The 25,432-nt window shown below is 40.6% G+C and overlaps 1 protein-coding gene and 3 long non-coding RNA genes across 4 annotated transcripts in view; all 4 read left to right on the forward strand.

Moving 5' to 3' along the window:
• Positions 1-459: 459 nt before the first annotated feature.
• On the forward strand, positions 460-979 carry LOC130923675 (uncharacterized). The gene is made up of 3 exons (XR_009064748.1): positions 460-507; positions 667-804; positions 906-979. It is a non-coding gene; the product is annotated as an uncharacterized LOC130923675 (long non-coding RNA).
• Positions 980-1,255: 276 nt separating this feature from the next.
• On the forward strand, positions 1,256-1,878 carry LOC130923674 (uncharacterized). The gene is made up of 3 exons (XR_009064747.1): positions 1,256-1,353; positions 1,429-1,483; positions 1,558-1,878. It is a non-coding gene; the product is annotated as an uncharacterized LOC130923674 (long non-coding RNA).
• A 2,456-nt stretch (positions 1,879-4,334) lies between these two features.
• Positions 4,335-5,178, forward strand: LOC130923673 (uncharacterized). Its single transcript, XR_009064746.1, has 4 exons — positions 4,335-4,407; positions 4,723-4,809; positions 4,911-5,022; positions 5,118-5,178. It is a non-coding gene; the product is annotated as an uncharacterized LOC130923673 (long non-coding RNA).
• A 6,014-nt stretch (positions 5,179-11,192) lies between these two features.
• Positions 11,193-25,432, forward strand: part of LOC130923662 (gastrula zinc finger protein XlCGF26.1-like) — a 30,051-nt gene continuing 15,811 nt past the window's right edge. The window contains exons 1-2 of the mRNA XM_057849516.1: positions 11,193-11,252; positions 17,720-17,879. Coding sequence (XP_057705499.1) covers positions 17,756-17,879 — 124 coding nt within the window. The 5' untranslated portion in view covers positions 11,193-11,252; positions 17,720-17,755. The remainder of the gene's footprint in view (positions 11,253-17,719; positions 17,880-25,432) is intronic.

Raw genomic sequence — 25,432 nt, forward strand, 5'->3', positions numbered from 1 at the left:
GAATGATAAGCAGTAAACGCGTGGGTCGCCAAGGTTTAATGACGATTTGGTTATGCTTCAAGAGAGATTTTTTTTTTTTTACATTATAGCGGGTTAACAGCGTACGGAAGTTAGCATTGTATGATATAAGCATTAGACATTTGGGTGACCTGGGTTTTAATGGAGTCGTGCTTGAAATCATACAGAAATTAACCATATCTACGAATGGCTAGTGACCCAATTATGCCATTATATTTTGAGAGCGCTAAGTCCTATCATATATATATATACATCGTTTTTCAAAAAAGCTTAACTGTTAATCATTGTTTTCGGGAGTGTATGTATAAAAGTATTTGGAAGTCATTTTTCAAAGTTGTCTTTTTGTGCATGTGCTTTTCAGTTGGTGAACAACATGGAGAAGAGGTTCCAGGAGATTTTCAATTATCTCTAGGGGTGAATTCCCTAACTTTTATACTAAATCTCAGAAATGTGCTTTAAGAAGATAGATGCAGAAGCTCAAACTGAAGGGTGAGTAGGCAAAGTATTTGTGATGTTGCTGTTATTTATATGTATATGTATGCATATATACAGTTATATAATTGTTATTTATGAGTATTTGTGTTTATATGTGATCAATCAATGCTCATTGTAGAAGGACGGCTCTTTGGGAGAAGACGGGTGATCCAGTCCCAAACAGAAGCACGATCACTGTTCAATGAAGTACACTCGGCTTCAATTGGTGCACACGCAGGCACTGTTAAAACCAGATCCTCAATGTACTTCAGAAATGATTGGGATGGCATGACAGTGGACATTGACAGATGGGTATGTGATGGTTTATTTCTGCATTTTGTCACTAAGTAATTTTGGTCAGCTATTTCAGATCTTATTAACCTGACCCGTTTCTCATGACGATTTGTTTTAAGGTCTCTGAATGCGACGGATGTCAGAGGACTGGTGACTCTTTGGCTGTGACACAGCCATTACAAAGCATTAAGGTATATTTTTATAGTGACAGTGTGTCATCACATAAAGAAATGTATTTCTGGTTTTTATGACATGCGTGAAAAATTGGAAACAGCTTTGTCTAACTTCATGCATGTATTTAATATTTGGACATGTGTGAAAATGAGGTTTTTATGTGTTCCCTTCATATCAAGGTGGGAGCCATCTACCCAGATTAAGTTAAAAACTTCAAAGATAAAACATGGTGCTCTTCAGATTGTGTACGAATAGCTGTAGGAGATATGTTCAATATTGGATTTGCCTTTCACAGGCTGTTTGGGAGTTGGTTGGGATAGACCTGACAGGGCCTCTCCCAAAAACCAAGGATGGATTTCAGTACATTCTTACTGCCACCGATTATTTTTCCAAGTGGGTTGAGGCCTTTCCTTTAAAAACCAAAACCGCATCAGAAGTGGCATAACGGATCTGCTCAATTGTTTATAGACACGGATGCCCCCAAAGAATCCTGTCCGACCAAGGAAGAGAATTTGTCAATGAGGTATCTGAATGCATTATTTTATTTTATTTTTTTTAAAAATTGGATTTATTTACAAAGTTGTATCAGTTTTTCAGCTCAACGATAACCTTTGTGCCCTCCTGTGCATTGAAAGGAGTGTTACAGCTGCATATCATCCTCAGACGAATGGGCTGGATGAGAGGACAAATAGCAACATAGAACGGCAAGTTTTTTTGGGGGTGTTCTAAAATGTATATCTAATTGTACCCTTCTACTTCGTACAGCTCTTACAAAATTGGTGAACGACCGTCAGGATTTATTTGGTGGTTTGGCCTATTCAGTAGATAATTTTGACCTCATGGTCATCTGGTCAAGTGCCGTAAATAATAATAATAATAAATTTTTTTGATTTAACAATGTTGTGTTTTCAGTTAAATTACTGTTAAGATAATTATCGGGGTTTTGATTCATTAAATGTTTCCTTGGTTGGTTGATTGAATATTTGCTTATGCTCATATATACCATAAATAATACATACTGCCATATTCTTCTTACTTCTAGTTATGCTTATGCTCATATATACCATAAATAATACATATTGCCATATTTTTCTTACATATATAACCAGTAAATGATCATTGCTTGCTATACCAGATTGTAGTATAATGCTTAAGTGTTACAAAGTGTAGAAAGAGGGTCGGAGTGGCTTCATGGCCGCGCCGTTGCGTAACTGGACCTTCCAGACAACCCCAGCACCTGGGGTTTGGACTTTCGCCTAGCCCTTCGAGGACGATTTTCCATCCGAGGACATCTTCCAGGGCCACAGCGGTGCACAACTGGAAGTGTTTGGACTATTCTGCTGATTGTTTAACGTTGCATAACTAAAAGTGTCTGCATTATTTTGACTGCTTATATCCAATAAAAAACCACATGGGTGTCGCCAGCTTGCTTTCCCCTCCCTCAGGGCGACGCCCATTTTGTTCAGGGAAAACCCCTAAATAAAATACCAAGGAGGGTTTTTTTCCTTTAGATCAATCTTGGTGGCTACTGAGTCACATGTTTGACCTCCTTGGCCAAGAAAACTGAGTGTCTTCTCTCCTTATTTTTGGGCAATTTTACAATGTCTACCTAAGGATCTAATTTTGAACTTGACAATTACTGTGGGCTGCAGAGGACCAAGGCAAGGTGGAGGCTGTCGTTAGACCGTATAAATTATGTGACACGTCTTTTCATACACTAAAAGGCAACAGCTGGTTGTCTGATGAAGTCAGTGGGAACAATAAGTATTGAGCAAATAACAAAGATTCTTGCCTTTTGCCTATTTTATTTTATTTTATTTTGCTATGCAGGTAATTGATCAGGGTACCCGCGAGTTATAAAAAGTATTTAAAAAGCATTGAATTTAGTTTTCCATTATTTAAAGTATTAAAAGTATTAAATTAGCTGTCGTAAGTCTGGAATTTTTTCACCGTGGTTTTAATTTTCAAGAACATCTCAGGGCAACCTAAATTATAGCCGTGACCCAAGTTTTTTTTTTTTTTTTTAAATCCATAACGAAGATGACGCGTAGATGCACGGCACCTCGTGCGTGCGTGCCGTTAGCGTCATTAGCACCACCAACATCACAACAGCAGGCAATCGCACAGTACTGTGTGCTAATGCAAGGAACTGCTCAGATGCCTTAGTTGTTATGTTCGACGAAAGCCTTAACAAGACAACCAAGTCCAAACAGTTGGACCAGCATGTGAGGGATTGGATCGGCGACCAAGTCGCATCCAGATACTTTGGGTCGCAGTTTATGGGTCATGCGAAGGTAGTGGACCAGCTTAACATTTCAAAGTAAGTTGCCAATTTCTCCAATTAAAATGTGTTCGATGCAATAATGTATTTTTGCACGGTTTGCCTTTCGAATGAATGTGAATTTCGCAGTTTTAACTCGAGTTAGCCATGTTCAACGGGGTATTGGCAGGTGCACTAGCCTTAGCATGGATAAACCGGAGTCGTAGAATCACCATCACTCTCAGATACACAACACGGTGGACACTGTCTATTATTGGAACGAGTGTGGGGTAACGTTGATCTGAATAACATGGCATGGTGATAGGCAAATTATAATGTAGGTGATAGTAGAACACCTCCTGGTATATTTCAATGTTTTTCTTGATTAAATAATTGAATTTTCTCTATCTGATTAAAAGAAATGTCTTCAATAGCTAACAAAGGATTAACATGTGTTTTGTATACTTCTTGTAATGTGAAAACAATTACCAAGGGAAATGGTCATGTGTAGCTTTTTTATTTTGTGGTAATTAATGGTAAACTACTGCCATTTAGTGGCTGTTTTTTAAACTTTCACTGCCAATTGCAAGCACTTTACAGTTAAGGTGGCCAACTTGACAACCATCTACCTACCTACCTACCTACCACCTTGACTAGGTCCTCTTAAAAGGGAAACCTGTTGTATTGCAAATGTAATTTCTGAAGTTGTTTTACAATAATAGTGTAAAATCCATTTTATCCTGGGTAAAAAAATTCTGAAAGACCTTATATTATTTAAATGTGTTTTAATTGTATCTTCAACAAATGTGCATTCTTTTGTCAAACACATTTAGTAATTGAAGTTAAATTTGATGTTCAGTGCTTTATTTTTTTAATATGATTCAATATTATCTAAATAATGGGTGCGAGAAAAGTATTAATTTTCAGTTGAAATGGCATTAAAAAAGTTCTTAAAAGTCTTGAATTTAGATTTATCAATCCTGGGGGGACCCTGTTGATGCATACACGCATATCCTCATTGAAAGGCAGCAGGCAAGTGCTGGATATAGTTATTTTTCTCAATGCATTTCATTTTTGCCAGAGTATAGTTGTAATGGTGTTCCCTTTTTTTTAACAGGAGCCCATTCACCAACTCTGATGTGGTAGCTGGGAGTCTGTTTTTGGGAAAATTTCAGCCTGTTAGAAAGGTAATCTAGTTCATACCAATATTTAGCTATATTACTTTAATGCCAGTAACCCAAAATAACAATACTTTGGTATTGTATGTCCTTCAGAGGAAATTCCCTGTTGAAAAAAAGTGGTTTTGTCCTGTCCTGTATGCGCTCATTGGATTTTAGTGGTTAGTGGGTTTCTTATATTTTCTTTAGACCTACCGATTCCGGAATGTATTATATATAGCTATTAATTTAGCTGATGCCATACAGAAGTGAAATTTCATTAGTAAGTTAACTACATAAATCTGTCATTGTGCAGAATTACACAAAGGCACTAACCTTTTATAGATTGTCCACATTTCTGAGAGGACACTGGTGATCATCGATCCCTTGGATAACGAGGACAAAAATGAGCAAAATCTTGCGGAATTGGAGGTAACCGCTTCAGAACGTTTTAAATTCCTCGTCTTATATTAATATGGAAGTTAAAAGTTCAATGTTCATGTTCATTGTTTTGCTTATAAAACAATAATTAGGAACTTTTTGAGGTTGGCGGTCCGTGAGTTCCAAATAAAAACTTGGACTACCAAAACTGTAGCCCATAACAAGCAACAGGACAACAGTAGCTGTGGGGTTTTCGTATTAGAGGTAATGATTTTAAGATTTTGGAGTCTCTGCAATAAACTTTGCTGCTGTTGTTTAGCACTGATATGTAACGGAATGTCTAAAATGCCATTTCACAGTTTGCCGAAGAGTATATGGCCAACAGAGATCTTAGGCACAACCAGACCCACCCTCCCGAAGTTCTGAAGGCTCAAGGAGATCTAGCCTGTGCCGTCCTACAGGCTGGGAGTCTGAAATGTCTGAAACTTCCTGTCTCCTCACATCACATAATTGAACTCCTGATTGCTCTCAGTGTCACTATTTACTTTCAAAGGCATCCAAAGAACAGGTCTGAGGATCTGCTGCTGTGCTTTAGCCTCTCGTGCCATCATTGATCCCTTATTAGGTTTGTCACGATAAAAAAGTGTTTAAAAAGGTCCAATTCATGTGGCAGGTCTTAACCCCTTAATGCCTGCAATATGAAGCAATTGTCAGAGAATCACAAAATGTGAAAAATAAGGTCTTAAACCCTTTGTTCAAATTTGTAAAGAAAAAATATGTCTAATAAGCGCTCTAATATCTATAACCCTTGTTAAATCCTGTTTCTCTCATGGAACATGCAGATGCATGAGTTGACTTGCATCCATTTTTTTGGTTTTGTTTTTTGAGAAAAGAAATTCTGAATTAGTCTCAAAATCATGAAATCCTAAGTGTATCAAATGTGACACATTTGGCAGGAAAGGGTTAAGCTCTGTTGCTCCAAGTCTTTCAAAAAATATATTGTTTTTATCCGTAATAGACTACCATCCTTTAAATAGTACTGTCACTGTAGGTAGCATTTTTAACAGGCTTATAATGTCTTTTTTTCCTTTTAAAATGGTCTTTAATAGGTTTAAGCATAAACATCACAATCATACATTATGAAGTCTGGTTTAAGTCTGAATTTTCCCCAGTATGACTTTCAAATAGGCTTGAAATGGAGAAAGAAGTCTTAAAAAGACTTATTTAGCGGACAAAAAGCCTGTTAAAAATGTGCCACATACAGTACAGTATTAGACGTCCAATCTTGCTCTCATCATCCCTCTGCTGAGCGGTTCAATGACTTTTTCACTAGTTGACATCCAATCCATTTGAAGTGCATGGGAAGTCCTCCCACTCAAAACGGATGGGACGTCTTCAGCTGTCAATGGCAGAGAAAGGCAAAACCGTTAAAGGACGTAACAAGCCTATTAAAAAGGCTAATTGTGGTAGAATATCATTACGTGTGACTTGATAAGCCTGCTAAAATATGCTAATTATACAGTAATCTTTAATGTTAGGTCCTGCCACTGACTGTTGAAGCACTAACTAGCTACACGTATGCTACATTTGTTCGACGGGACACCTTGAATCGATAGTCCCCGCGGTCGAGTTGAGGAGCTGTCAAAAACGGGGCTCCTACTTCGACAAAGGCTCCCCATTCGTCAGAACACCGGCTCTTTGTACCGGTTTTCACTCCATTCACTTGTATCTGCCTCTTAGCTCCCAATCGGTCTTTGTCAGTCACGTGCCCAAACTAGCGGACACGCCTCCATGCCCCATTTTGAGTGTACTACGGATGTAAACAAACCAGAACAGGAGTAGCTCCGACGCCACATTACTGCCTCCAACTTCATCGCTGGATATAAAAAACTCCCTCGTTTATGGTATCAGCGCTTACATTTTAAAAACTATAAATCTCTCGAAGCTCACGGACATTTCACGAATGGCTGGGTGCAGGATCTCTTCTCATTTCGACTAGACCGCAGGACTGCGAAAACACAGCCGTCACTCTCGTTGCTCCTCTCAGAAACATGATACAGCTCTTACTTGAACATTGTTGAACTTGAATATAATCTTAAACATCACATGACTAAAACAGGTTAAGGAGCTGTCATAATGACATGCAAATTCATGTATATTGCACAATATATTGTTTCAGTGTTGACATTGCCATGCAAAGATGTGCACTTCTCTCAATGCAGGACTTGTCATGTGAAGTGGGACAAATTTACTTGAACACATTATTCTACAACTAGAGTTATTTTACCTGGTATGCACATATTTTATATTTCCGTGTATTGCTATTTTCTGTTTACCATTGTGCTGCTGCTGTTTCGAGAATTTTAGTAAAACATCTAAAAAAAAAAAAAAAAAAAGTAAAACTGTCATGCTTGTTTTGTCAGCAAACATCGTATTTCCTATACAGTGTTTATCTCCACAACATTGTTTGAATGTAATTAATAAAGTACTTTTCATTATCAAAACCAACACCAGTTCTTTATGTACTTAAGAGAGGCAAAGACTCGAGAAAACTTCAAAATTGTCATTGACATATTTTATTAAACAGTTTTAGGTCTTATAAACGTATAAAACTTAGCTTGCACAGACATATTATTATAATTATTATCCAACATTGTGGCTTCTTCACCTTCACATGGAAGAATCATGTTTATGGGTTTGGTTCCTGTTAAGGTCTTATACTTCGGACAAACATTTCCGATGAACTTTTCACCATGGATTCTCAAATGTGCTATTTTCCGAGTTTCCTCCACATCTCTAGCTGCTAACTGACGCGGCCTTTTGTAAATGCTGGGAGTTTGACCTCTGCACACAACATGCCCACACATTCCTGTATGTCGAAACCTCTGTCAGCCAAGACAATGTCCCCAGGTAACAAATTATCAAGAAAACCACTGTTCAAGGTTATAAGTTTGTCACTTGTACGACCTCCCCAGCCTTTTGATAAGAAACAAATGGCTACCTTGGGTGTAATACCTATTAAGTACTTCATAGTGTGGTGGTGCTTGTAGCTGGAAAACATTTGGGCACGTGCTTTCAGATTTGATGGTTTCTCTGTGAAAATTTCCAAACGGTCAATAATCAAAGTCTGTGTCAAATTCTGACTGGTGTTGTGCGTCTCATCCTCTGTGATTAGCTGATCTCCTTCTTCTCCAGCTTCAGGTGTCCCCTCTTCAGTCTGTAGCTGACCACTTTTTCTTCAGCATCAGGTGTCCCCTCCTCATTCTGTTGGTGACTGTTGATTTCACCAGGTTCAGATGGTCCCTCCTTGGTCTGCAGCTCTTCAATGTTTGCATCCTGCTGGACCCTCATCTCTGGTGTTTGCAATGTCTCTTTCCGTAGCCGCTATTTCGTCTTGCAGATGTGCAGTGTTTGTCGGTGTAACAGATGTGTGTCCCAGATGTAGGGATGGTCTCCATTTCATAAGCTGGTTCACCTGCAATCACGTTAGATTTTATCTAGAAAGTTAGGTAAGATTGGATGTTTCCATGGCATTTCACAATCATAACCACTTAATAAGACGTGCTACCATCCCATCAGATGTCAAGAGGAAATCTCATGCATTAATAAATATTTCTGTGCATTTTTGCTGTTTACCTTTATCTTTCAAATCATTCACTCTGTAATGTTTTTATAAACCATGGCTGAATAAATTAAACACTGATTTATCACGAACAGATTAACCCATTTCCTCTGCCCTCCCTCTTTGCCTGCAGTTTAAAGTGAGGCTGGTTAGCTAGCTAAGGTTAGCCTATGAGAAAATTGCTGTTTTTTGTTTTCTAATGTCGCTTATTCAGTATCAATACTTAAACAAGAAAAGCGCTGACTTGCCTTTATGAAAATGCCGAGAGCAAACACGCATGAAGTCACCCATCCGTCTCACCGCTGCGACCCTGGCCAGGTCATCCGACGCCTCTTCGTTACTTCCTCAACCTGCCGTCCATAACCTCTTTTCCAAGTGGGGATACGAAAAAATCTTACGTTGTGGTCAACTTTCTGCCATTTTTGTCGTGTGATTTAGTATGGTAGCCTTTCACACAACACGAGTGTCCCATTTTATCAAAGACAATGATGAAAGCAAAGACGATTCTCACTGCTCAGTTGTTTACAATAAGTGAGCGGTGCACCCAAAATGGCGATTCAACCCACCATGCACTGCAGCTTTTGCAAGCGTTACGTCACCTGACAAAGACCAATATACATAAAACGGCGCCATTTTAGTCTGCGGCAATGCATGAGTAGGTCGTCCCGTGCATGCGTTAATTGCGTTAAATATTTGAACGTGATCAATTTTTTAAAAAATTGCCGCCCGTTAACGCGTTAATTTTGACAGCCCTAAAATAAGATTTGGATTGAAGTGAATTTTGTTTTGAATGAAGCAACTTTTTAAAATTGAATAATAAAAACACAAATCTACGTCGATACATCAGTCCATCGTAGCATCATGTTGGCGTTGTTTGTAGCGGCTGTCGGCTGCAGTCAGGTATTATTGACTAATTTGACAGTTTATGACACTTTTCAATGGGATTGTACTTAGTTACCCAGTCAGAAGATGGCGCTACTGTGCTTCCGGTGAATGAGAATTGTTGCTCACGCTAGTGACGGGATCTGTCGTTCACTTGAATAAACGAATCCATTCCGGTTCGTTCAGTAAAAAGATTCGTTCAAACAAATCGTTCAACGAATCGTTCGCCCCCCTCATCTCCCTCCCCGCCCAAACGAATCGTTCGGTTACTGAACGGGAAGTGACGTTGCCGAACGAATCACCAAAGACCGCTTCGCAGTATAACTGAACGGGAAGTGACATTGCTTAGTCCCTCCCTCTCTTGCACACAGGCACCGCTCGTCGTAGTTTCAGAAATGAGTGACAGGCGGTATCATTCTGCTTTCACAGACAGCCTCATCTCCCTCCTGCTGCTGCAAAAGCGAGGGAGAACTTCCGCGTCGTCTGTCCTAGTTCTATGGGCTCAAAGCCATGGCTCGTGCTTGCATTTCGATTTAGGACACGGTTAAACATTTTCCTTTTGTGAGGGGAGGGGGCGCACAGACTTTCTTTAGCAGGTTCTTGATCACATATACAATGCTGAAATAATTGTTTGCTCTTTACGATGTCACCTTTCTACTCTCATTAGTCTGTTAAGAAAAATGTAGACATATTGCGACATCTCCTGTCCCGCGTGCTTTGTTTTTGGGCGCTTATAGCACATGATGGACGGATTGACATAATTTGTCAAACCAACCAACACCTGACACGAAAAAAAAAAAAACACTCGGAAAAAATTTACATGTATATACAGTTTCATTGCAAATCAGTATTATGGTGATCATATTGTTTTTTTTGCACTGGTATTAATAAATAAAATAATCCGGTCAGCTCCCCTGTTGCCCCGCATCTCAGTTCGTCAAATGCTGACGAGGAATAATTGTTAGCTCTTTACGATGTCGCCTTTCTACTCTCATTAGTCTGTTAAGAAAAATGTAGACATATTGCGACATCTCCCGTGTCCGCGTGCGTTGTTTTTGGGCGCTTGAGTAGCACATGATGGACGGATTGACATAATTTGTCAAACCAACCAACAACCGACACGCTGACACGAAAAAAAAATAAAACACTCGGGAAAAAATTGACATGTATATACAGTTTCATTGCAAATCAGTATTATGGTGATCATACTAAATATTCTTTTTTTTCTGTGCACATATGAAGTAAATATCGCTGCCATGAAGGCTCCATATAGTCACAGTTCTCTGCCCGCTTCATTGCCGTCACGCGACCGCAGCTCAGCTTTTGCTTGCCTCGTAGCTACCTGTGTTTTAAATTACTGTAAATTTGATAGTATGTCGTCACAGGCAGTCACGACTTTGTTGAGAAAAGTACTACTCTAAACCATGCTCGCTAGATTTGTGTGGTGTTTTTGTCTGTTTGAGCAGCATTTGATAGGCTCCACGTTAACAAATATGTGACAAAGTCATTTCCTTTCATTTTCTGATTCGTTCACCGCATAGTCATTACTGGAAAATCAAGTTAGCAGCAAGCTAGGTCAGGAACCGGAGGACCGAGTCACTGAACGGGAAGTGACAAAACTCAGTCTTGCCCCCCTGCCTGCACGCTGGCTGCTTATTGGCCACACGTGGACGTGAGTGACAGACGCCCTGATTCTGTTTCCGCTCCCTCCCCTGCCCGCGATGAGGCTGGCGTCTGATTGGTCGTGTGCGATGTCAGAAGACGCTGCCGCTTGCTCAACGCCCTCCCACGCAGCGAACAAGCACCACCTTCATAGAACGAATCAGTGCAGATGGTGATTAGTTCGGTCTCGTTCACCAAAACAATTCGTTCAAAAAGAACTAATCGTTCGCGACCGATACAACACTAGCTCACGCATGCGCAGTCAATATTAAAACCCTACCAGAGAAAGGCAAGAAGAATTAACGTGTCCATTCCTCAACGTTGACAGGTACTTAAAAACAATTATTTGCCATCCATTAAGAGGTTAGAACTTGTGTGAACTGTCAGCGATGTGTTTAGTGATGTTTTGAATGAACTAGATGTGAGTTTGAACGGGTATTTTGGTTGTTGTTTTTCAAGTGTAGCAATGGCGACCGCCAGTTCTCCACTCTATAATGCAATGTATGGTTGTGTATGTGCATGTGCCAATGCGAACGTTGTATTGTTCATGAGAAATGACACGAAGTCAGTTGATGAACGAAAGAGCTGGTGCGCTGTGATTTATTAGCCACAACTTAGTTAGCAATGTTTTTCTTTAGCCATACCGGAAGTATCTCCCCAACTTTTTTTTTTTTTTTTAAAATTAACAACAACACGACAGAATGAACAACAATACAAACACAAATGTGCCAAGGGTGTAAACATTGCATATCAGAGAAAAATAAAAATAAATGAATTATACCATAAGCAACTATTCACAAAAAAGTCGTAGCTTTTCACAAATATCAATTATTTTTTTCCGCTTTTTTATTCTGATTTTTTTTTTTTTTTTTTTTAAGATTTATGTTTCATTGTGAAAGTATCTCTCCATTTCTCCCATTCTCGCAGTCGGCGTGATGTCACGATGACGTCATCTCGCATAGCAACGTGTCGCCATTTTGAGAGGGGGCATGCGCAGGTAAACATCCGTAGACAAACGTCTGAAATTCATATATTTAAGCTGTGTTTTGCCTTTTTTTTTTTTCGTAAAAACATCTTAAACATGACTTATTATTATCACGAGTCACTGCCGACACACGCGAGGAGGCGATACAACTTAAAATTAGAGTGTATTGGCTTGCAAATCTGCCCCTACAAAGTCGCAGCTGACAGCTGGATAAACAATCCAAAGGAATGACCTGCATTGGAGTTCGGAAACATCTACAACTACCTCATAAAGTCAACCAGTAAGTTGACCTTTAGCAATTCTAGGCATTTTTTGTTTTTAAACAAATGAAAATAAATGGGAAGGTATTTTAATTCATGGATGCATTAATGGATGATTATTTCTGGCGTAACCGGTAATTCGCCTCCAAGCGTTATTTGGCCGTGAACCGTGGTAGTAGAACTAAATTGGGTGTCACGAGGCAAGAACGCAGTGCATGAGTCATGTCACGGCAAAGTGAGCAATTCCCACCAGGCCAATAATATACCTATTGACCAATCAGAGCAGTTCACGGCAAATGAAAAATAACGCTTTGCGAGTTGTCGGTTATGATAATAATAACCACTTCCTAGTCTATTGAATCCTAGCAGCTAATTGGGGCAAAAAAATCGATTAAAGTTTACTCACCAGTAATTAAATGTCGGCTGCAAACGTAAATGTGACAGGGATTTAGGTTTCCACAGGTGAGAATGGTCCACGGAACCGTCTTCTTTTTCTGTTCCTCGATTGATTGCTTTCAGTCATTTGCTTCTCTTTTTCTTCTCACGAGGAAGAATGAAGAACTTCAAATGCGGCTCAGAACTCTTCCTTGCGTTACAACCCGCAACACAGCAACTTTTAGTCATTCCGACGGGAAAAAAACGCCCCAAAGAAGACCCCCTCTGCCCCCTCTTCAATATGGCGATGCTTTGTTGTGGCTGGTGACGTCATTAATGCCCGGATGTCCGACTGCGAGAATAGTCAACACTAGACAAAAATGCAATCACACAGCGCCCTCTGCTGCTAACAGTAATAATAACAACCATAATTTGACATATCGGGACCAACGTGTCCAAATTGTAATCATCCATTGTATTCAATAGCTTAATGTTAAGAATATACGGTCCCTATGTCTGATCTGAGTACATAGTTTTATTAACAGGAAATTATTATTTAGACTAGTAATGTTTATCTGTGGGAGAAGTAGGAGTGGGAACCTCAGGGCACCTCACAATACGATACGATTCGCGATACAAGTAGGCCTGTTGCAATTACAAATTTTAGTGGGCGATAAATTCACTCATAAATAATTGCGATATGCGATATTCTTGCGCCCACACCCCCAATTTTTTTTTAACCAATTTACAATAACACAATAAGAATACAGTATATGTTAATAATACTAAGTAATATAAAGTACACCCATTTAAACGCTATAAACGTTTACTCAATATCAATTGAGTACATCAATATCAACCACAGAAACACAGAATAAATAAAATGTCTTTTTCAAGAAAAAATAAAATTGCACTTCAGTAACTTAAGCATTTAGGCACGGGGGCCGGACGGACTGAAGGGCATAGGCGGGAGGAGATGCCGGACGAGAGACATTTTTTTACCGAAATGACCCGAGAGCCAAACCCCCGGATAAGAAAAATAATGCAGTTTATACGACTACCATTCTACGTGGAAAAACATGCCGATCACATCAGTTTAACCACGGACATTTGGACAAGTGATGTCAAGTAAGTATGCTTATCATGACGGCACAGTGGTTACATGATTTTTTTTTTTTTTAAATTGACTGTTTTTTATTGAAAAGCATATTGTTCTTTCAACGTACAATACGAAGAGATTTCGCAGATTTCTGTTGCTTTTCCTTTTTACAAAAAAAATGAAACAAAACAAAAAAAAGACCAAGGAGCAGGGAACCTATTACATCGCTATACCTTTTACATGCAAGAAATCATTATGTATGAGCATATATTAATCAAAATCACTTTGTACAGGCTTAACATATTCTGTCCATTTTGTCCACATCACATAAAACATGTCCAGTTGTAGCTTTATTGCGTAGGAGAGCCTCTCCATAGTAAAAATCTCTCTAACGACCTCAATCCAGTCATCTGTTGTTGGTCTTTCAGGTTTGAGCCACTGTCTTGTCAATGCTTTTTTGCTTGCAGCTAATAAGATATGAATGAGTTTCTTTTCATTATTGCTAATTTGTTGCACGTTTATTTTACAATAGGTACATGGTAGCAAAGGACATGGAGATGTCAAAATAAAAAATAAAAAATTGTAGGTGATAATGAATGTCCAATCAATATTCCTGAATAACCGCACATTCCCAAAATATATGAAAATGATATGCTCTGCTACTGCTGCATCTACAACATGCATCTCCAATTCCTTGATATTTTTTCTGGACCGGTGTAACAAAAACCTCGTCGTAATCCATTGTGTGTTACATATATCAGTCCATTCTCCTGTAATAATAATACTCCCTTCTTTTTCCCCATTTCTCCTTCACATAATGTGTGCTCCCCCTTTACTCATCAGTAGACCGTTATATAATTTAGACAACATTCTTGTTCTGTGAGGTGATTTCGTTAGAGATATAAATGTCTGTAAAAAACCTTCAGTAACATTATTTTTTAATGTTTTGATTTATATAGTGCCTGACCTGTAAATACCTGAAAAAATCATCAGAGCCCAATCCATGTTTTTGTTTTAAAACTTCAAACGGTTGAAGTGACCCATCGTGGGTGAATGATTTGATTGCCGTGGGTGAAGGCAATCAAAAATGTACATCTGTACATTTTTGATTGCCTTTCCAAATTGCATATTTTAATAAGTTCATTTAATGCTACAAACATCATACTGGAATTTTTTGTTTAAAGTTAGTTTCCTGCTGTAGTTTTGTGTCAAATAGTAAAGCTTTCCATTGAGTATTTTGTCTCGTCTTCTCCTCGAGATCTTTCCACCCTTATGTGTAAACCGGGGAGCACAAACAAACAAGTGGTCTTAACTGGGCAGCAAAAAAAATATTCACGTAAACAAGGCAGGTTTCTACCACCCCTGTCTTTCTTCAGTTGTAATGCGGAATATTTTACTCTAGGCTTTTTGCCCATCCAAATAAACCTTGATATCAATTTATCCCATTCCAAAAATTGTTTATGTGGTATTAAAAATGGTAGACATTGAAATAAATACAGCAATTGAGAGAGGACATTCATTCTTATTGATTCAATTCCGGAATTGAGATCCAGAAATGGCACCGCATTCCATCTTAGGAGATCTGCTTTTGATTTGGCATTTAGAGGTCCATAATTAAGCTCATACATCTGTGAGAATCTCTATGTAATATAATACCTAAATATTTGACCATTTCTGCATCCCAATTCCATTTATATTCCTCTTTGATATGTTGCGGTGGATTGTAGCTCAGAGTTAATATCCATGTTCTATTTACATTACTTTTATAACCAGAGAAGGTTCCGTATTCTTCTAGTGCTCTAATCGTTATTGGTAATGTTTGTGTAGGTTGTGTTAATGTTAATAATAAATCGTAAGCATATAAAGCAAGTTTTTGTTCTTCACCAGCTATTTTAATTCCTTTAATATCTTTTCTTTGTCTCACCCATTGACCTAAAGGTTCAACAAATAACACAAAGAGAAGTGCAGAGAGATTACATCCTTGTCTGTTTCCCCTGTGTAATATGATCAACTCCGTGAGGTCCCCATTAATTTTTATTCTAGCAGATGGTTTATTATATGTTCCCGAAATTATGTCCTATACAAATAAAGTTGAATTGAATTGAATCCACCCCAATAATCAACATTTCTTCTTTCTGATAAGAGGCATGTTCCATTATGTTTAAAACTCTCCTAATATTATCCTGTGTTTTTCTATGTTTTATTAACCCGGTCTGGTCTTTGTGTATCAGTATCGGTAAAAGTATTTCTAATTGCTTCGAAAGAATGGATGTAAATATTTTATAGTCTGTATTTAAAACACTTATTGGACGATAACTACTACAATTTAATATAGCTTTCCCTTCTTTTGGCAGTAATGATATTATTGCTTCCCTCCATGAATTTGGTATTTCCTTATTTTCCATCACCCAGTTAAATGTTTTCAACAAAGTTGGTATCAGGTGGATCTCCATTGTTTTGTACCATTCAGGACCAAATCCGTCAGCTCCTGCCGTTTTTCCAATTTTTAACCTCTTAATAGCCCAGTGAATCTCATCTTTTGGTTTTTGGTCTTTGGTTAGATCAGTACTTCTCAAATAGTGGGGCGCGCCCCCCCAGGGGTGGCGCGTGTGACCTCGGGGAACATTTTTTTTTTTTTTTTTTGCCGTACTAGAATAAAGTGTACTTGCACATCCACTCAGTGGGTGGCAGTAGCGCTCTCATTTTCAAAGTGCACGCAGTATTTTTGAAGTAAGCAAGAGCACACGGAAGAGACTCATGAAGAGCTGGAGAGCTGTGCGCCGTTTTCGAAAGCTGTTTTCCGGCGGGACTCACGCAGCAACCCACTGTCTTCTCCGGTTCTCACGTGTCCGCCCGAAAAGTGCCAATTTCGGCTTGGGATCGTCACGACGACTGCCCTCACCTACGGTTCTCCCTCGGCCGCCGAGATTGCGCTTTTTCTCGGGCCGTTTGCCTTTTGGCTTTGACATTTAATACAGTGGTAGACGAGGAAAGACCACTGTTTACTGTGACTAAAAATAATCATAGCGGACCGCCGGAAGCCAAATCAATTAAGACGCTACTTAAAGACATTAGACCGCAATCTCATTGATAAGCTGCTCGGTTGTTTTTCAGCGAAAACGTGCCGAATATTGCCACAATCGTCCCGCTTTGTCAGTGTTATATCAGTAAACCAGTGAGCACTGTTAGCATGCTCAGTGCAATATAACCTCACATCATTGCAAACTGGAGGTGATACTGGGAGCAGCGAAAATAAAAACTGTCCTTCTGCCCAAAGACACTTTTTTATTATTTTTTTTCTTTATTCAGTTTTGTTTTTTTGGTCAATTTTTTTTGGCATATTGTCCTCATGACATAATGTTTCTAATCAATTTGAATTTGTTAGTATTTACTGATTTTATTTTTCAGTATCAAATGGTCAAAAATGTACCTTGAGTGTATTTTTACGGTTTGGATGTGACTTTTTTTTTTAATTCAGGCAAATTGATGCAAATCTACTGTTTTTTTTTTTTCTTTATTCTGTTTTTTTTTCGGTCAATTTTTTTTGGCATATTGTCCTCATGACTTAATGTTTCTAATCAATTTGAATTTGTTAGTATTTACTGATTTTATTTTTCAGTATCAAATGGTCAAAAATGTACCTTGAGTGTATTTTTACGGTTTGGATGTGACTTTTTTTTTTTAAATTCAGGCAAATTGATGCGTGTTAAGTCTCTTCTGTTACAAACATAACAATGTTAATAAAGTTATACTTTATAAGTTGATCTCTGTTATTTTCTGAAATAGAAAAAAAAGGATACAATGTGAGGCAGAGGCGTACTAATAATAATAGTAATAGACAAATGATACTATTTACTATTTACTATTTATTCTGAGTGAAATACACTTGAAGCGCTGGCAGATAATTTCATTAATTTCCAATAGATTTACACTTAAAACTGACTAGTTTTAATGAGGTGTGTTTTTGTTATACTGTTATATATGTTAGGAATGACTTACTTTTAAAGGCATTTTTTGTGCAACTTAGGTATTTACTCTGTAAGTAATTGTTGCCAAAATTTTACGGCCGCCTGCAGTCCTCGCTCTGGGAAAGTGACATTCGCACTCCTCAAATGGCCACAGAGGGAGATGCCAATGCGCCCATTGGGAACCTCCCTACGTCATCGCCAGGCAGATCCATCACCAACAGTGCAGGCTTTGTTCTTCCCAACGAAGCTGGTCTGTCGTCTAGTGTGGGTGAGCAGATACTGAAATTTACTGCTTTTTTCCCGTTAGAGAGTTTTTAGGTCAGACGTCTGTTTCAGTGAGTAGCCTTGTAAACAGATGGCCCACAAGAAGGGTTTGGTGAGTCAAAGGTTATCTGCACTGTCCTCGAAATAAATAAACCAGGTGCAGGTAGGGAGATGTTGACTCGCAAAGATGACCTAACCACTGTGTTGTTTTGGCAGTCTTTTAGAAATGTGTTTTGTCTTCGTCTACTTTTCATCAACAAAGGGCGCTCCCACACTAGCACTGTTTGGTACTTTTTAAACAGACCAAAGTTCTTTTTCTCAGATATGTTGCCTCTTTTTGTAAATGTTAACGCGCATCCAAACTATTTCGGACCAAACAAACAAACGAACTCTGATCCGCTCAAAAATAATGGGTCTCAGTCAGCTTTAAGCGCACTTTGATGTGCTTTTGCTACATTACGTGCACCACGCACCCTCCCCTCCCAGGAGTTAGGTATTTCCTCTTCTAAAATTATCCAATCAATGAGTGCGCCTTTACACCACGTGATGCTTCTCTGAAAGTTCGATTGGCGCGGTGTGAATACTGAAGCTTTTCAACAAGTCATTTGCAAGTGTTGCTGCGAGGTAGCTCACCAAGTGACATTTAGTGTGTAGAGCTGTCCCGACGAGTTGACGTAAATTTGCTAGATTTTTTTTAGCTGGTCATTCACATTGTACAAGCGCCTCCCATTAAAATTTCTAACCGACCCATCATTTCTAAGTGGGAGAACTTGCAAAATCACTGTCTGTTCAAATACTTCTTTTCCTCACTGTACAGTATGAGGCAATCACAAAATAGTAACGCGCAGGCACTTAGGAAACACTCTTTAATTAGAATACTGGTTTGGAAAAATGGATGCGTTAGGTTGTTCGTTACTGAAAGTAATCATATTAGAATAACGCGTTACAGAACAGAACAGGGGGAGGCTACCATGCTGTGACGTCGTTACTCTCGCGAGACTCCGTAGACGCATGACGCAATCAACTGGCTAGGCTAGCAAGTAACTTTGCTCAAGTAGACTTCCAACTAATTTTTACCTCAGATTTTTCACAATCGTGATTCACCTTTTTTCTCCGACTCCGCCACACATCAAGAAAACACCATGGCAACATCTAGCCAACGCAGTGATCTCCCGGCGAAGCGTAAAAAGGCAGATTCTATTGATTCGGCTACATCGACCGATGATTTATTGTTAGCAAGCCCGCCCGAATACACAAAGTCAATTAGCGAGGGAATTGGATCAATCGATAAGAAAATATCGATTGCATTAGAAATCCTTCAAGCCGAGATTAAAGATTTAAAAGAAAGCCTCGTGTTTACACAGCACGAGGTAACGTATCTCAAATCGCAAAACGCTATACTGAGAGACGCCTTCGAGTCGACGACCGGAGCATTAGAATCTATTAAAAAAGAGAACAAAATAATGAAGGAGTCAATGTTAGACATCCAATCAAGGAGCATGAGGGACAATTTAATTTTCTCTGGCATCGAAGAAAACACAGTAGACAAACCAGAAGCCCTCGTCAAGTCATTTATGGCAACATCTCTCAAGCTGCCCAAGGAAATTGTGGATTCGATCAAATTTACGAGGGTACACCGTCTTGGGAAGCCAAGAGGAATCGGTCCGCGTCCAATAATCGCCAAGTTCGAGCTCTACCAGCAGAAAGTACTGGTGAAATCCAAAGGAAGAGAATTACAAGGAACAAGATTCGGTATGAATGATCATTTCCCGCGCGAGATCAACGACAGACGGAAAATCCTCTATCCAATTCTGAAGCGGTCCAGAGCAGAGGGCAAACGTGCAGTTATCGCAGTCGACAAACTTTATGTGGATGGTCAACTATACCGAGACCAAGTGCTCACCCCATGGCTATTCTGACCGATAAGTAATGCCTAAATATTTCTATTATGCATACAATGCTGAACGTAGCTGTCTTGATTTAAGTAAGACAAATGTATAGATTAGGGATGCTTAATACTTAGTTTGCAATTGCAGACCCGGAAGGTAGATTCATAATAGTACAAGCCACCATAAGTAATAAACTGTTCACATTAGTGAACATATATGCCCCAAACAACGAGGACACACAGTTCTTCCACAATATATTTGGTAAACTGAGTGACATGTCAGTGAACTCAACAATTATTATAGGAGGGGACTTTAACACAACACTTGATCCAAGTATAGATAGCTCCAATTTTAAACTCACTAAACAGTCACAAACTGCAAGAACCATTAGGAAATATATGGACGATTTTGGCTTAAGTGACGTCTGGAGAGCAAAACATTTAACAAAAAGGGAATATACCTTTCAATCCCTAGCCCATGGTTCGTGTTCAAGAATCGATTTTTTTCTAGCGAATAATTCCGCTATTAATAATATTTCGCCAAGAATACATCCAATAATCATCAGTGATCATGCACCAATTTCTTTAGCCCTTAAAATTGACTCCCGCACAATACCCCCTGCAACCTGGCGCTGTAATGATTCCTTATTAGATGACCCAGCATTTGATACATTCGTTAAGAAAGAATGGAAAGACTTCATGGAACTTAACGATTCCCCAAACATCTCACCATCACTGCTTTGGGAAACAGGAAAATGCGTAATTCGAGGCAAGATCATCTCATATTCATCATATAAAAAAAAACAAGAACAGAAGTTGGAAAACGAGTTAGAAATAAAAATCAAACAACTGACAGAGGAATTCGCCAATAATCCCACGGACAATACCACAAAAGAACTTTTCAGCGCCAAAGAACAACTCAATAGTATTCTGTCTAAAAAAACTCAGTTTCTGTTACAACAACTACGATATACCAACTTTGAGCATAATAACAAATCCGGGAAATATTTAGCAAACCAACTCGAACGTAACAAAGAAAAAACATTAATTACAACAATACAAGATTCAGCCGGCATAATAACACAATCACCAGAAAAAATTAACGAAACTTTCTACAGCTACTACAAAAACTTATACTCGGTGACAAACGATCATAATGAAGACATTGACCTATTCATTAATAATCTTGACATCCCCCAAATAACTTTAGAAAGCCAACAATTGCTAGATACCCCACTTACCCTCGCTGAATTATGGAATGCCGTAAAGGACATGCCAACAGGTCGCGCACCGGGGCCCGACGGGTTCTCGACATCATATTTTAAACACTTTTGGAATATGCTGGCACCACTTTTCTATAGAATGGTTCAAGAAATCAGTGCCAAGGGTCAAATTAGAGACAATATGAACACTGCAGTAATCAAACTACTGCCAAAAGAAGGGAAAGACCTAACCCAACCAGCAAACTATAGACCAATATCCTTAATGAATACAGATATTAAAATTATTGCAAAGGCTTTAGCTACTAGATTAGAACAAACTCTTCCCACTATAATTCATAAAGACCAGACCGGCTTTATTAAAGGACGTAACTCTACAAACAATATAAGACGCTTGTTAAATCTTATTAATATTGCACAGAATTATAAACAGAAAGCAATTATCCTCTCTTTGGACGCAGAAAAAGCATTTGACAAAGTCAACTGGATTTTTCTCTTCAAAGTTTTGGAAAAATTTGGCTTCGGTGAGCCATTTATCCGCTGGATAAAAATATTCTACAACGCCCCAAAAGCCACTGTAAACACAAACGGGGTCATTTCACAAAGTTTCTGTCTTCAAAGGGGAACTCGACAAGGCTGTCCACTCTCACCCCTATTATTCGCTCTATTTATTGAACCATTAGCAATTGCAATAAGACAAAACGCTAATATCAAAGGGATTTGCTCGCGCACATCAGAACACAAAATTAACTTATACGCAGACGATATACTATTATATCTAGAAAAACCAGAATCCTCCCTACATGAGACTTTTGAACTAATAAAGACATTTTCACAAATATCAGATTATGCTATAAATTGGTCGAAATCAATTATAATGCCCTTATCAACAAACTCATGGAATCCTGCAAATCAAAATCACAATATTCCAATAGGGAATATAAAGTATCTTGGAATCAACATTTCACCAAAACTTACAGAATTAACTAAACTAAACCATACACCTCTCTTAGCAAAAATATGTGAAGATTTGACACACTGGAATAATCTACCCATCTCACTTTTGGGCCGGATAGCAACAGTCAAAATGAAAGTATTACCACAAATAAACTATTTGTTCTCAATGATCCCCTTTAAACCCACTCAAAAATGGTTTCAAGACCTAGACTCAGCCGTCACAAAATTCTACTTTAAAAACAAGAAAAACAGAATTAGCCTTGCCAAATTGCAAAGAAATAAACCAGAGGGGGGTCTAGAGGCCCCTAATTTCCAACACTATTATATAGCAAATCAAATACAATATCTTATTAGGTGGTTATATCTTAACACTGAACAACAGTCATGGCTAGAATTAGAGCAAACAGACTGCAACCAAATACAATTGGCAAACCTCCCCTTTATTAGCTCTAGTATTAAGCACCATAGCTGCTTCAAAAACCCAATGATAGCATGTACCTTGAAAGCCTGGTGGAGAGGTATGGAAATTACGCAATCACAACAAGCCCCGTGTAAATTCTCACCAATCTGGCACAACCCAGACTTTGGAGTTAATAAAATTCCTATTTATTTCAGCGCATGGGATGATACGGGAATAAACCAGTTACAGCATTTGTTTAAAGATAATACATTCATGTCATATGAAAAAATAATGCAAGATTTCCAGATCAAAGGGGTCAATTTCCTGCAATACAATAAAATCAGGGCAGCCATCAGAAGCAAATTTCCATCACTAACGGGTACGTTAGACCCACCACCTTTCGTAAATAAAATAATAAATATACATCCTCAACAAAAAAAAATACTTTCAAAAGTATATAAAGCCCTCTCATGTAACAACTCTACTTGCCTACCAATCGAAAAATGGAATAACGAACTTTCGGTAACATTAGATAATAACTATTGGTCCAACATCTGTAAAAATACATTTATAATGACAAAGAATAAGAACCTTCAGCTTATACAGTTTAAAATACTGCACAGATGGCATATTACTCAATCTAAAATGCACAAAATGGGGTTCTCCCAATCCGATAAATGTACAAACTGCAACGAAGATACTTCAGATACATACATTCATGCTCTTTGGCAATGTAAACCAATACAAGATTTCTGGGCACAGGTAACGAAGAAACTCTCTTTCCTATTGAACTGCAGGATTCCATTGTCTCCAACTCTTTGTCTGCTTGGCGATCTGAATACAGTGAATATCTCTATCCATCAAACCCGTCCACTACTAGCAAGTCTAACGATAGCCAAAAAAACAATATTGTTGAATTGGAAAAACAAACAAAACATTAACATTAACCAATGGCTAAATCTAATCATTGAATATATAACATTAGAGAAAATATCTGCCAAACAGACAAATAAAATGGACAAATACGAACAACAGTGGGAAACGGTCGCAAGAATGATGAACATAGAATAAGGATTCTCTCTCACCTGCGAAGGAATGCCACAAAAATAATAAAAATGTACACATAAATTGATGTATGCGGGGTGTCCAGGGAAGTTGTATGCATCCTTCTGCAGCTGGAAACAGGACATGTTTAAATCCAAACTGTTTTGTACACTCCCAACAGCATGTAATAAATACACTTTCTTCCTTCACAGTTTAGTCGGTCAATGGGCTTATTTTACAAGGATACTCATAGACAATTTGGTTTCCAGCTGCTGGGGAACATATGCAACTTTTTTTTGGAACACCCTATATATTATCAGACTTGGAACAATTAAGGAACTATGCGTAAATAATACACTTCACCGGTCCTTGGCATACATCTAATGGTGTTTGATAAACCTCTTCTTCTGTCAGCTTTGCAGGTGGAGTTTGTTGGCGTCCTGCCCTGGGCCGTCCCGTCGCCGGTCTTGGCCCCCGGGATTTTCGGCCGGGGCTTGTCTGGTTGCGTCTGGCTGTGCGGGGGTCCCGTCGGGCGCGCGCTGGTGTCGTGGGCGGGGGGGGGGGGGCCGCGCGGGTGCCGGTCCGGGGCCGCGGCCCTTCCCCGGCCGGCCGGGGTGGGGTGGGGTGGAGTTGGGGTGGGGGCCGGGGGGTACATGCGGCAGCCATGGTTCCCTCCCAGGTCCGCCCGGCCGGAGCCGCGTCTCCCTGTACCGGGTGCCGGGGAGGTGCCCTCTGGTGTCATGCCGCGCGCCCCTCCTGGCCCGGGGGTGGGTTGTGGGGGGCGCGCTTCCGTCCCCTTGGTCTGCTTCCGGCCCTGTCCGCCTCCCTGGGCCGCGGCGGCCGCTGCTGCCCCCCGGCCGGCGGAGTCGTTGGCGGGGCCTCTTGGGGCCCGCGGGGCCTTGGGTGAGGCTTGCTGTCCCTTGCCGGTGGGGTGGACGTCCCCTGGTCGCCGGCGCTTGGTGTGGCGCCTGCTCGGGGTGCGGGGTGGGTGCTCGGTGGTGGGGGGGGGGGGGGGGGGGGCGGTCGCGGAGGCGCCGTGGGTGGTCTGGGGCGGGGATTGATCGGGGCCCTGACGCCTCTTCTGCCCTGCGGCCGGTGGTTCTGGTGGACGGGGCCACGCCCGCGGGAGCCTGCCTCTTAACTCACGCACTTCTCACTTCGGCACTGTAAATATTTTTCACCTTGGCACTTACATGCTCATACATTTCTCCGGGGAGAGTTGGGACGGGGCTTTACAGTCCCGGCCCGGCTCCCCCCTGTTTTTAATGCACCACACACCAAGGTTGTGGGATGGTTGGGACCTGTTGGGGGTGGGGGTACCTCACGGCTGCCTCCTCACCACAGGCCCCGCCATCTCTGCACCTTTTTTAAATGCACCACACATCATACTCCACAGAAGAGCTCTGGCAAAGGGCGGTGGGACGGGCGGCTGGGCAGAAGCTCCATGCTGCGGTCCCACTGCCCCAAGCCAAGCTCTCCTATTTTAATGCATACATTGCACTACCCTCCCCTCACACCCCCATCACGGTGCTGGGTGATGGCTGCCAGTCGGGAACCTGGCAGCCACAGTAATAGGGTGGTAGGTGGGTCCCACACTTTTTTTATATGGCGTGGCTCCTGGGGTGTGGCCTCCCCTCTGCCTCGGCTGCCGGCCGCGGGAGTAGGTTGGGGGGTCGGGTCCCCGATCTTGCATCGCCCCGTGGCAGTTCCTGGGCGTTCTCCTGCCTCCGCCTTCCCCTCTCTTCTCTGGCTGGGCATCCGCCCTGCGCTCCGTCGCGGGTCGCTGACTGGGCGCCGGTGTATCAGCGGGGTGTCGCCTGCACCGGCGGGGGACCCTGCCTTGCCTGGGGCTTGGTGGGCCACTGGGGGTCCCGTGGCGTGCCGTGCCGGTTGGGGGGCTGTGGCTCGTGGCCCGGGTGGGCGGGCGGGAGTGGGTGTAGGCGTGGGGTTGGTGGTGCGTCCCCTCCTGCCATCCCTGAAGGCCGGTTGATGGGTGCGCGGGTGGCCCGGGGGACCACCCTGGGTCCCGGGGGGGGGACGATGGCTCC

This window comes from Corythoichthys intestinalis, chromosome 11 (assembly GCF_030265065.1).
Source record: "Corythoichthys intestinalis isolate RoL2023-P3 chromosome 11, ASM3026506v1, whole genome shotgun sequence".
NCBI lineage: Eukaryota > Metazoa > Chordata > Actinopteri > Syngnathiformes > Syngnathidae > Corythoichthys > Corythoichthys intestinalis.